Below are 13,754 nucleotides of genomic sequence, written 5' to 3'. Positions count from 1 at the left end.
TGGCAAACAAAGTGGCAAGTTTCTTAAGTCGCCATTTATGCAAACAATACATTAAATTCTATTGAACAAGAAGTCAGGATTAATCCAACAATTCTTTTGATACCTTGAAGTATTATTTGAGTTCAAATCAGAAGTTAGCACTGGCGGTAAGGAACAGTAAAAATATTATGAAGCTGTGAGTCAAGCATTACACTTTTTTCTTTTCCAAAACAAAATCCCACTTTGGGATTTCTTTTTGAAAAGAAAAAAGAATACTGTTTGCTACAGGGTTGCATCCTTCCATCGCAGCCAATAGCAAACAATAAAATGCATTGACAGGAACCGTCATGACAGCAGTTCCTGTCTATGTCTCTATAAATGACCGCCTGCTTGGCAGTCATTTATCAGTAAGTGGGTGCACTATCCACCATGTGGATGGAGTAATTTACTCCATCCCTATGAAGTCCTGTGGGCCGTCTGCCCTTATTTGAATCAAATCAATTTAGGTAGACCTTCGGACATATAGTGCAACAATGGTTTCCATGTCCAATGCATTTTGACACTTTTTCCCTTAATGTGACTAACTAAACACACTATAGCCAAAATACTCACACTCACTGATGCCACTGGATCATAGATGGTGGAGCTTTCTGCTTCCTGATGCTTACCAGAGGCTCACACTGTCACGCTAGAAATAACTCACTTTGTGATGCCTATCATGTCCTACAGATACTTTCCCAAAAGTAAAGCTCTGAGTCTGCTATGAAAAGATAACCCAACATAGCGTTGATTACTGCTAGCTCATCTTTCTATAAATAGTCAACCCAAGGCAGGGCCCCCAAATATACCTCTGAACACTCCATGGCCCACCCAACATCTAGGAATGACATGATGATACATGCAATGTAATGTTGTGGTCACATAGTACCAACCATGCAGGAAATCCTGCTTCTAGCTTCTAGCTTCTAGCTTCTAGCTTCTAGCTTCTCTGTGTAATATTTTCAAGATGTTTCAAAGAATGGCTCAAAAAGATAATGCTCTCATCTCGACCTACAGAACCAGTTGTATTTCAAGTAATACTGAATACAGCTTGGAGATCACAACCCTAGGCCCAGAATAGCAGGAGAATATTTTCTCTATTGTGTCATCTCTCTTATGGGCAAGTTCCTATGTTAGAGTACATCACACATTGTTTAATGTACTTACAAAAGTACAAAAGTAACATTTCTTCTATTTACAAGTGTTAAAGCATGTATCAGTGACCCCATGAAACTGCTATTGTCCTTCATTCCCTCTTCATGTCATTTATCATACGGACGAACCTTCTCTCTATGTGTCAACTACATGTTTAAATTGATGGGTGTACAAGGTGATGAGAAGGTGGGTAATCACCTGGTGATGACCCTAATTTTTTAAAATGTATGTAGCAGGGACAGAGCCACAAGGTATGTAGTTGCCTGTGCAATGGAAACCATGCTACATCCAAAGTAGACCTGCCTACTACCAGTTGTTCCATATCAACCCAAAATCTCTCAGTTTCCATCAAGGATCAATCGAACAATACTCAAAGCTATGATGAAAGATTATATAGTTTGAAATTTGGTAACACCTGCCCATCATCTGATTTGAGATGCAACAGACGTTTAAGGGGTACAATGGGTTGGGAACCTTTTCAAATATAGTCCAATATGGAGTTTTTCACATCCTCAAGGAGGCCCACCTCAAGTAATCAGAAGAATCTGAAAGAAGTAAAAAACAGTGAGAGGTATTCATTTTTATTGTGACCATCATCCCACACCAGGAGATGCAGAGAATGGATCACTTTTGTAAATCTTTGCATATGTCTGTAAATAAGGGAGGATAATTGGTCTTAAAGATATCAAGTTGTAACATATTCCTAATTCCCAAATATTTAATATAGGTCACTGGTCAGTAAAACTACAACTGGGGTTTCAATTACATTTCCTCTTCTTGATTCAAGGTGAAATAAAGGATCCCTGATTTATAAAGTAATCTTTGCACCAGCTCCAAATTAAATTTCCATTTACAAATGTAAAAGCATTTATGAGAATCCCCATGGAATGTGTCTGCCATGGTCCTACATCCCACTTTATGTGATTAAATGGATGTGTGTATAAGAAGATGGAAAGGTTGTCAATCCCAGTGGGAAGCCCCAAATTTCAAAAGTGTTAGTAACAGAGGTACAGGTTAAGTATTTGCCTGTGCCATGGAAGCCATGCTATATAATAAGAAGACCTACCTATTACCATGTGGACCCAGCAAAAACCAATCAAACAATACTCGGAGATGGAATTATATAGTTTGAAATTTGGTGGTGCAAAGTCACCCACCGATTGAGGATGCTGTAGGAGTTTAAATGATACACAGGTAACTTTTCCTTGCATAGTGCTGTTGCAATTTTTCAGAGTGTAAGAGAAGCATGTGTCAAAAGTAATCAGAAGGGTCTGAAAGAAGTAAAAGACTATCAGTAGTATACTCATTTATATCGCTTCAATCATCCAAGAACTAAGGGCCAAATGTATCAAACATTTTTGCAATTGCAAATGGCCAAATGGCCGTTAATCTGATGTAATGGTCAGTAATGCAGTAGGACCATGTCACCCTCTGTAGGTGCATCACCAATTGATGCGCAGATTGGATAGGTTATGTCAATCGCCTCGAAAATGCAACTACTTTGCTGTCACGAATTGCTGTTGGCATGCAAGTGGAAATGGCACATTACAGTAGAGACATCGCACGGGGATTGGTGGAGGCTACCAATGCATTGGATAATATGCAGGCAGCCTGGGTCACTGGGAACACGACCTGGGTGGTCAAGATAGTGAGGAGCTCTCTTGCCGCAGTAGTGTAACTGCCGCTGTGATAGAGTATAGACGTTGCAGTTCCAGACACAGTGCTGTCTCAGAACCCTCAACAAGAGATGCCCTAAAGCTCACTGACCGTTCTAGTGGAGTGCATGGATACAAAAAGGAATGGGGACATGTCTCAGGGCTTGTTGTTTTGTGACATTGCACTACTGATATGATGTTAATGGTAAAGTATTTGATTTAAGGACAAAAATTGTTTTTGGACTATCTATGTTGTATGCCCACATACTTGACCTGAAGTTAAGGCAATAAATGTGATGCCTATAGCAATAAGGTACAATACGTGGTCTCTTCATTACTTACATTGAAAATAATTGTACATATTCTTTGCACATCTTTGTCTGCCTTCTGCTTTTCTTGATCCATCTGCTGTGTGACGAGGTAGTAATGGATCATCACCCTCATCAGATTCTATATCTGAAGGTTCCAGGGGTATGCCTCTCGATGTTGTGATGTTGTGCAACATAGCACATGTAGCCACAATATTACAGCAGGTTTCTGGACTGTATTGCAGTGCCCCACCACTTTTGTGCAGGCATCGTAAGCGACTCTTCAGCAGGCGAAAGGTCCTCTCAACAACACTTTGCATCCTCCTATGTGCCGCATTGTAGCGCCCTTCACTTGGTGTAGCTGGATTAAGGTATGGTGTAAGGATGAAGGACCACACTGCATATGCACTGTCTCCTACAATGGCAAAAGTGAATATTGAGTCATTGTCATCTCTAGTCTCACCTGTACACTATGCTACATTGTTCTGTGTTAAATTCCCAAGTAGATATCCTTCACCAAACTCTCCACCAAGTAGCTGTGTGTATCTTCCACTATGCCTGAAGATATACGAGTCATGTGTGCTACCAGGGAATCAGGCCACCAAATCTATGATGATATTTGAGGCATTGCAGATGACCTGTATATTCATGGAATTACTATTTTTCCTATTTCTATAGATACACTCATTGTCAGATGGTGGACAGTTTGCGACATGTATCCCAGGAACAGGTTAATTTAGTGGCTTTTTGTGGTCAACCCTGCAAGGGATTGTGGTTTTAGCTTGACCAGGACTAACACTCCAGTCAACCAACAACCCAATTTCTCACATCTAGTATAAGGGTAAACCCATGTGATAGGAATTCCTTAATATGTGATAATTTGCCTTTGTCCATGGCATTCTTGATGACCACGCCCCCACCTTATTTTTGGTCTCCTAGACAAATCTTTTACACTGAAATAGGGTCATCTTCACCCTATTTGTAAATATTGTTTTCATCTGGCCGCTGAGACCTATTGTTTGTGTTAGCCACATGAGTGAGGAACTTGGCATAACTCTTTTCTACATCCTTAATATGTTTCTAAAATGTGTAAGTTTCCCATCTTCCATGTAAGTAATATGGTAATGGAGGCAATCAGCTTTCCTCCTACAACACCACTTAAGGCATCTGATATATTCGGGGGTGAGGTCCCATTGTTATTGTTGAGGTCAAATTACTTATCCATTTAGTTTGTATTTCCTTTCTCAGTGATAGAATGAACCGCTGCTTGAACATCTTTCTGTGGATCGAGTTCAGGGTCATCAAGCAGTGATCAGAAAATGCAATGAAATGTTATCAGCTATGGAAATGGTATTTTAATGGTATTTTAATGACACAGATGTGTATATGCATAAAATTTAGATATATCACCTTTCACCTAGGTTTTGTCCCTCTAAAGGTCTCCTGAACCAAATGTATTTAGAGCAATTAGGTGTCCTTCTGTAGTACCCAAATATGTCTGCAGCTGCATACCAAACCAGATAAAGCCCCTTAATACAAATATGTTACCTCAAATCGAAGAGCCTTGAATGAAAGTCATGCAAAAACGAGTTATACCCTTAGTTAAGTGGGTAGAATTTGGCCAATACTAAGTCTTAGAATTCCTCAGATCATAAGTTTGTTCTTTTCTTTATGTATTTTTGAGTCAATCCCTGGAAAGTGTGCATGTATCCCATTATATTTTGCAGAGCATGAGGACTAATAGGCCACATATGATAGCTCCTGTATCATCCATTTGATCTCCTGAGTAAGATGTGTTTTACAAACAGACACTTTGGGGCAGTTCCCTCTTAAATATTTCCATATCTATATTCTCTTTGCAGGAAAGTTAAGACCTTTTCATTTCAGTGATACAGCATAGTGAAACAGAAAACTTCAGCATCTTTCAAAAGTATCTCTTCAAAGGACCGGGGTGCCTTGAACCATAAGTGTGTTACCCCAGAGCAAAAAGTGAAACAAAAGAAGCATGAAGATAAAAAAGACTCACCTACAGGACAGTCACACTTTACTGGTTGAACCCCTTTTCTTTGAGGTCTCATAAGGTGAACAGCACAATGCCACCCACATGCTTCCGTAGTAAATGGAGTAAAGCTATATAAAAAGAAGGGGCGCAGAACCTTCTACACACAGTCAATCAAAACACTGTGCTACCATTGTTAAGGAAAAGAAAAAAAGAAAACTTTCATGTTGTCAACAACTACAAGTATGTATAGCATGAGACATTATTTGATCACTCATGATTATCTACAAGATAAACCACCTGAGAAGGTGTCAAGTCTCCCACTCCCTTCCTTGTTTCCCTTCTCCTGTGCGAGCTTGGCTTTTCCCATCTGCTCGCTCAAGCTAATTTCAGAATGGCAAATGACACATTTCAATCTCGTAGTTTCTCTTCAGTACACCATGGACCACCATTGAATGTTCAAGAACTACACCACAGCTCCTCAATCTAAGAAGAAGCTGGGTTGATCATACTTCTACAAAGAGATCCACATGGAAATTCTCTATCTATATTGGACCTTGTCCATTCTACGCATATGTGATAGGTTTTATCAAGAGTTTCCTATGAAGGGTTGCCGTGGAAATTACCTGTAAGAGTGAATGCAACTATCCGCGGAAGGAGATCTCACCTTCTCATCTGACAGTTTTGAATACTTTTTCTCTGAGTAGTAATGGAATTTTGACAGGTTGTTCTTCAACCTCTGATCATGTACTGAGAGATTTGCATTCCCCCCTTACCCTCCCGTGGAGCTTGTCCAATCTCACCTCCTTCTGACCATCAAAGAGGATCACATGACTACATCCAGCACTTCCCAAACATCCAGGCCCTCTGCTCCTACACTCAGGGCTCTTATTCAAAAATTCTCTTCTATTCAGCAATCAACAGCTCCTTATATTTTATGAGTAGTAATTGTGACTTTGCCTGTAGCATTTTAACTGTTCAGGTTGTCCTAGAGCCTGTGGTGTTCAGTTGAGTAACTTTCTTTTCTAGATCCATCATCCTGGTTACAGGTGAGCCAGTATCTTCTCAGATGGATTCCATTTTAGTACCTAAATCATCAAGTCTTCCCAGAATTTCTCTTTATAATCTCCTAAAATGTTCAGAAGATTTGTCTTGGTGAGGGTCATAGTGGATTGCTTCAAAACTAAATGTGTCTCCTTATCAGGGGTTTTCACTCTACACTTGATTCTATGGGTCCTGAAATGATGTCTAATATCCCAATAAGACCTATAGTGTATTTTGTTTGGTGGGCTCTGAATTGGTTATTGTCTAGTTCCTACAAGATCTCACTTAGCAAGGATGACAGACAGTAGTAGGTGTGTCTTCAGAATCAGTTCATCTAAACTTAAACTCCAGCCAAGGGTACATATGAATGCAAAGTATATAGCATAAGACACAACAGCTGCCAAGGACAACTAGGGATACTCCTATACACACAGTAATATGCCTGGAGAGGCGGAGAACAATACCTACAGAATAGCATCGTTGTGTCTGTGGTTTTAGCACTAATTATCTCAGTAAGCAGCTAAAGAGTGCTCCCAAAACACCCAAAAAAGCATTGCAGGCAACCATAGAGCAAATTCAATAGAGGAACGTCAAGCCAGAGGACCTCTGTGTTGTTGCAGCTAAATTCATTCAACTGATGAGACTGTCTCCCATATCTTTACGTCCACACACTAGAGCACCATTACAGATACTAGTAGTAGGACTAGATAGGACCACGCACAGCTTTCCAGAACATGGCCTCAGGAGGCCCAAATCTGTCGCATTAGGACCCTTAGTCACCGGTCTGGTCAACAGCACAGGCTGTTGTATTTATTACATAAGACCTTGGGCCTGATTTATATACTGATGGACGAGTTACTCCATCACAACAGTGATGGATATCTAGTCCACCAACATCCCATAGGATATAATGGAATTTAGATATTGGCACACATGATATCAATCACTGTTGTAACAGAGTTTCTTATCCGCCAATATCCAAATCAGGCACTCTGTGTTTTAGTGTACAGTGTAGTTAAAAAGTGATTTCTCAGCATATACTAATGGTGCTGGTACAGTTTTAGTGCAGAGTTTGCATGGCTATGTGAAAGCTTATGATTGCTGCTGTATATATGACTTTATAATATTTTTGTGTGTACATTAAAGATGTGTAGATTGCGGGTAGGATTATGTAGGTATGATGAGAGAGTGCATGTGTAGCTTTCGAGATGTGTGGGTTGTTAATTGAAAACTATAACATTGTTTGTGTTTAATATTTCTTTTTGAAAAGGCAAGAGTGGGACAGCAAACATATATGTATATGAGAGTGTAGTTGAACATGTATTGGTTCAGGGAGATTAAATGGTGTTAAATGTGTGGTTGTATGAATAGCTGTGTGTGTGAATATTTATATATCATTAAAGGTGCATTGTTGCCTAATGTACCTTCTAATGATACTATTAAAATAGAATCAGAAGACATGTACATTAGCTTACTCAAAATTAGTATTTTGTTCTTATTTGAAAGTGTTGAATATGTTAAATTAGACATTTTTATTGCTTTAAAAAAATGGTCACATATTATTGGGATTACGAGAATCTGCAAAGATTGTCTGTCCATATGTTGCTGAAGGCTTAAATAAACGTTTCTTATTCTGGAGGATGATTCTGTTCTTTTCATTCAAATCATAGCTGTTCCATGTTGGACTCTGCCCTATGTACAGGTTCAGTAAAAAGGTTTGTCTTTCCACCCTCCTTTTCTGAATCTGTTTTGTTGCCTTTTAGGGCTCAGTGTACTGTACCACTTCTAAACAATAATAAAGTGCTTGAGTTCTCTATAAAACATGATGTAATTGGCATAAACCTGATTGGTAGATTTAATTTACGTGTAAGTTTCTAGCAAAGTGGTACTGCATGTACACGGGGCTTGCAAACTAAATGCTACTAGTGGGCCTGCAGCACTCATTATCCCAATCACTAAATTAGACCTTTAAAACATGCCTCAGGTCTGCCACAGCAGCCTTCAGTGCAGTTTTAAACTAACATTTCAGCCTAGCAAAATAATTGTTTTGTGAGGCCTAAATATGTTTTAATACATAAGAGTCGCCCCTAAGGTGGGCCCTAGAAGCCCATACGAGCCCAGGAGCTCACAAGATGTTGGTATACATAGAATAAGTATGGTTGGGGGCTGTCCATGTTCATAGGAAAGGCAAGACTTGCAAATATCCACAAACATCGGTAACGTGTTGATAGGACCTTAATAAGGTATTGATAAAGGTGGTCCACCAAGACAAGGGAAGTATGAGTAAAGCTGTCATATACCCTACATAATGGCATGATAAGTAGTAATCGATCAAAAAAGGTAAAATTGGAGAGTCCAAATACCTAATGCTAACTGGACTGAGTGGACGTTGGCCACTGTATTTAAGTGGTGATAAATTATAAATATCATTAAAAGCAGTGGCAATATATTCCTTCTAGCAATGTATTGGTTTGTTTTTAGTGTGGGTTGTTTCTTATTAACTGTTGCTTTTGTCTCTTTTGTCACAGCTGTGGTATAATCACACAGGTAAACCTTGACAAGCTTGTGGTATTCTGCTGCAATGGGATGGAAGGCCAATATGTCAGTATTTTTATACCACACTATACAGAGAACCTTATACTGTGTGAAGTAGAGGTCTATGCAATGAAGTAAAAGAAGCAGAAAGGACACACCATATGATCTGTATAGTGAGCCATGTTTCACCAAGCTCCAATGTGTCTGGTTCCATCATGGTCTAGGAAATTATCTTCTCCCCCTGTGTTACCTTCTTTCTTGCATGCTCGTTGTAACGACTTGTTCATTTCATGTATGAAAAAAACCTTGTATGTGATTTCTTCTTTTGACCAGCCATTCTAATTTCGTTCCAGGTTTCCATGTATTTTCCTTTACTCTAATAAAATGTCCTTTAACTATTATACAAAATGATTGTATTCATTGCTAAAATTTACTTTTTCATTTAATGACGTTACATTTAAGAGGGCAGTGGACTGGGGCTGAGAGAAACAGAAAAAGCATTGGCAAAGCCAAACGGTTTGTTCTAGTGTACTTATGTATGTAAATACTGAGATTCACAAATGCTGTTTGCATGCACTGCATTCACAAATGCTTTTTATCACATAAAAATCTGTCCTATTGGCTTTACTAGTGATGGGAAAATAGGTAGCAAACTATGATTTCTTTCTTATAGGGTGCATACAGGAGATAAACACCAGAATGTGATATAGTTCCAAATGTGAAATAGTACCTCATAATTTCCAGTTGAAGCAAGCACTTCATATAGAGTGGAATGATAACAAAACAGCCAATAGAATTCATAATACTCCTTTCAGGGGAGCCAAAGAACACTGAATGTATATTTTAAAGAATTGGTAACAATACATCACAAAATCCTGTGATGTGAAGTGAGTCCTAAACAGAATGATAGATGCAAATTAACAGGAATGAAGGATTTCAAATCTAACATTTTTTTTTAGCAGTTTTACATAGTGTAAACTTGGCCCACGAATATTTGAGCACCCTACGACTTATAGTCTATTGCAGGTTTTATGATGAACCCTTTAGGCTCCGAACATACTCCTTAGCAGTGGGATGTAATAACTAGAATAGAATGCAATGAAAGCTTGGTTTAGACGATTGGAGAGTTCACAGGTACATGCAGAGGAATAAAGACTTAAGGTTTACAGCTCTTTTTGTAGCGTAGTCATTGGTGGGTACCCAGCCTGGGAAAGACACTACATCTGGCAACAAGATAGCAAACAAGTAGCCTGAAAAAGGAGAGTGCTTGTCCACAGAGTTTTCCATGGTCCTAGCAAACTGCCCGTGTATGCAACCTATGCCTTTGTCAAAGAGCTGAGTTGACAGTTCATGTATGTAGAGTCAAAAAGCGCAGCTCCAGTTGATGTGAAGCATTTGATCGTAAAGAATGCTTCACTGAGAAGTCTACGTATCGTTGGTCAAGAAACTACAAGCAATGCCATACCAAAGGGTACCATGCCGCCAAGCAAAATAAAGTTATATATGGTCTGCAGCTTTAACGCTGAAGGCAAATGTTACCAGAATTACAAAGCATAGCCAAAGACAATCATAATTTACCACTTAAAGTTGCAAATAGAAACGCTGGCTGGCAAAGCAAGTAAAAAGGAAGCATATTGTCGTTACACTTAACAAAGTCTTGATAAGTTGAGCATTGTAACCTCAGAACATGGAGGGGAGGCACAAGAAGTAGCACTGGGGTTCTGCTTACTGAGCTGTCTAATATGTGAAGCCGCACACCACCAAAGCTGCCAGGTGGTGGCTCACAACAACTCCAACAGTTGCCACAAGTGATGGGCCTCAGAGGGAGAACAAGAAGAAGCACAAAACTGTCTGTGATGACCCAGAGGCCGATCTTCAGGCCTCAGTGATGATGCAGATTCTCAGGGACAGCTGACAGCATCTGAAAGAGCTCCAGCAACAATGCCAGCCACTCCTAGGAGAAGTTATAATGCTGTTGTCTTTCCGAAACACCCACCACCTTCCGATACTGGCAAAAAAAAAAAATATTGGCGATAGGTGGACGGCTTGGATAGAGACATTTGAAGATTTCATTTATGCACTTCAAGAGACTGATGACAGAAAGATGATCTAGTGTCTCAAAAATGAATTTGTGGAAAGTCTTAAAGCACTCACCAAACACTGTAAGGTCAATTAATTTAATGACAAAAAGCTATGCGTCTTAGAGTTTTTGATGGACGATTGTCAGATTCATTCAGGTGACGAATGCTGTGAGAAACTCTTAGGCCCTCATTCCAATCGACCGCCTCCCGCCTGGCGGGAACTGCCAAATGGCCGCTCCGCGGTCGGAAGACCGCTGGGGCCATTCCGACCTTCCCGCTGTGCCGGCGGGCGCTAACATTGTTAGAGCCCGCCGGCCCAGCGGGCGCTAACATTGTTAGCACCCGCTGGCCCAGCGGGAAGGCTGCCTGCAACACAGAAGCCGGCTCCGAATGGAGCCGGCGGTGTTGCAGGTGTGCGACGGGTGCAGTTGCACTCGGACCGCTTTTCACTGTCTGCTAAGCAGACAGTGAAAAGCTTCATGGGGCCCTGTTAGGGGGCCCCTGCACTGCCCATGCCAGTGGCATGGGCAGTGCAGGGTCCCCCAGGGACCCCAGGACACCCATTCCCGCCAGCCTGTTCCTAGCGGTAAAAACCGCCAGAAACAGGCTGGCCGGAAGGAGGTCAGAATCCCCATGGCGGCGCTGCTTGCAGCGCCGCCATGGCGGATTGGGCCAACCGGGGTTAATCCGTCGGGAAACCGCCAGACCCGGTTTTCTGACCGCGGCTTTACCGCCGCGGTCAGAATGGCCCAGGAAGCACCGCCAGCCTGTTGGCGGTGCTTTCCGTCGTTCGCGGCCCTGGCGGTTTTTACCGCCAGGGTCGGAATGACCCCCTTAGTCTGGAGTGACTGTTGATGGCTGCCAAAGCTGAGGCACGTGCTGAAAGACAAGCTGCTGACATGGAGGCTTGAGGTGCCTGAGGTGCCCATAGTGAATCAGTCATGAGTATGAAAAGTAATCAAAAGACTGAGGGACACAAAGTGATGTCTACACATAAAAAGAAGTTATGTTGTAGATGTGGATTTTCGTTTCCACACAAAGGAAAGTTGATAGGATGAGCCAGGCTGAAGGTGAGAAGAAGTATTTTATTGCCTTAATGTAGAGGCTACAATAGAATGAGCTACCAGGCACAGAATCAGATCTAAACTCCTGTTTCAATGTTCCCTCCTGAACACATACATTTTAAGAACCATTACAAACATATACATTCTGATAACCAAAATGTGATTCTCAAAGCCAATTAAAACCCAAGACATATTCCTCCACATAAATTAACAAAATTACCATAACCAAGAATAAAATAAACACAATTAATTTAAAATGCTAGAAGAATTGCTATTAATTGGATACTACATAATCCAGAAACTTTGTGGGAGGCCTCCCCACACGTGATGGCCTCACAACGTATTTGTGCTTAACATCCAAGCCAACGCCACCATCCTTCACACAGACATTATTGCGGCTATGTTGGTCCACCACTAATAATCCTCTATTATAACAACATGATCTTAGACTCGCACTACTTTTTAGGTTGGGAAAATCTGGATCAACTTTTGACTCCAAAACCAAGAAGACCAACTTGACCCAATCTCCCAGTTTGATGGGTGAAGTTTTAACCCTTTCTGGTTCTGCAATTCCAGTGTACTTCTTTTGAGATGCCTCATGTCTCAATTTTACAGCCTCTGAGTTCCTTTCCTTCATGGTAACCCCCCAACATCCATGAGCTGTCTAACTTAGCCACAGGTTCACAGCCTTTAAGAGAGTGTAGGGGATACACCAGTGATGGGGTTGGGAATTGTGCAAATTACCCACAATAGCATATTTATTTCCTTCCCCCAATCCAAAACATTGGCAATCAACAATTGAGTATTATGTTTGATGACTCTATTACACCTCTTGACCAAACCATTACTGGAAGGGTGGTATAAAGGAGTCTTGGTGTGCCTAATACCAAAGTGAGACAGAAATAACTTAAACTCAGAGGATGTGAACTGGACGCCATTGTCTGTTCCAATTTCATCAGGTGCATATTCTCTTATAAACACCGATTGCAGAAATCCAATAACTTCAGAAGTCTCAAATGACATCACAAATTCTAGTTCAGGCCAACGTGAAAAGTAATAAACTAAAACTATGCCATACTTTCTGCTTTCTTTCACTAGATTAAGTAGTCCACTTATGTTAATACCCAGTTTGGCCCATGCTGTACAGGAATAGGCACTGCTTCTACAGAACTGGGTACAGTGACATGGAATTTGTCACTAAAGGCACCTCCCATACATCTTCCCACAAACTGCTCCACTTCTTTGTCTAAACCAGCCCACCAATATCTATCCCTGATTCTTCTTTTAATGGCTTTCATCCCTGCATGGCCTTCATGTGCCAGGTCAAGTATTTTCTCACGTACAGCTGATAATCGGTTTTGACAATCATCAGACTAGATTATGGAAACAAGCTTTTGGCTTCTGCAAATGAGACGCTGCTATCAAAACTGCAAGTGTTACCGCATACCACCACTCAGCTCATCAACAACCTACCTACCCGGCCCCCATTCTCTCCCCTTTTAAATTCTCTCCATTGGTTATTCGTCTGGAAGAGGTTAATTTTTAAAGTCTGTTGTCTAGCACATAATGCCTTAACAGGGAAAGGCCCCAACTACTTACCTACCAAGCTAACTATGTATCAGCCTGCCAGAATGTTAAGATCAAGCGATAAAATGTAGTTGGTGGTCCCAAGAATGAAAAAGAATTGATCAGAAAGCAGCTCCTTTTTTACCTTGTCCCCTTATATTGGGATAGATTAACTATTAGCACACATATGTGCCTGTACCACTCCAACTTTCATGAACTGCTCTCAACAGCTTAGTTTCTAGACCTAGAGCTATCACTTGGTCTGGAGTGATTGTATATAGTGCACTTTATTGCCCTTTTCTTTTTTCTGCTACTACTTGTCTGGGTTC

General features: G+C 40.8%; 1 protein-coding gene across 1 annotated transcript in view; it reads left to right on the top strand.

Moving 5' to 3' along the window:
* Nucleotides 1-8,928, top strand: part of LOC138278794 (uncharacterized) — a 344,627-nt gene extending 335,699 nt beyond the window's left edge. The window contains exon 9 of the mRNA XM_069219314.1: nucleotides 8,708-8,928. Coding sequence (XP_069075415.1) covers nucleotides 8,708-8,852 — 145 coding nt within the window. The 3' untranslated portion in view covers nucleotides 8,853-8,928. The remainder of the gene's footprint in view (nucleotides 1-8,707) is intronic.
* The last annotated feature ends 4,826 nt before the right edge of the window (nucleotides 8,929-13,754 follow it).

The sequence above is a fragment of the Pleurodeles waltl genome, chromosome 2_2, assembly GCF_031143425.1.
Source record: "Pleurodeles waltl isolate 20211129_DDA chromosome 2_2, aPleWal1.hap1.20221129, whole genome shotgun sequence".
NCBI classification, from domain to species: Eukaryota; Metazoa; Chordata; class Amphibia; order Caudata; family Salamandridae; genus Pleurodeles; species Pleurodeles waltl.
Note: the sequence above shows the minus strand (reverse complement) of the source record. Positions and strands in the feature narration are given on the sequence as shown.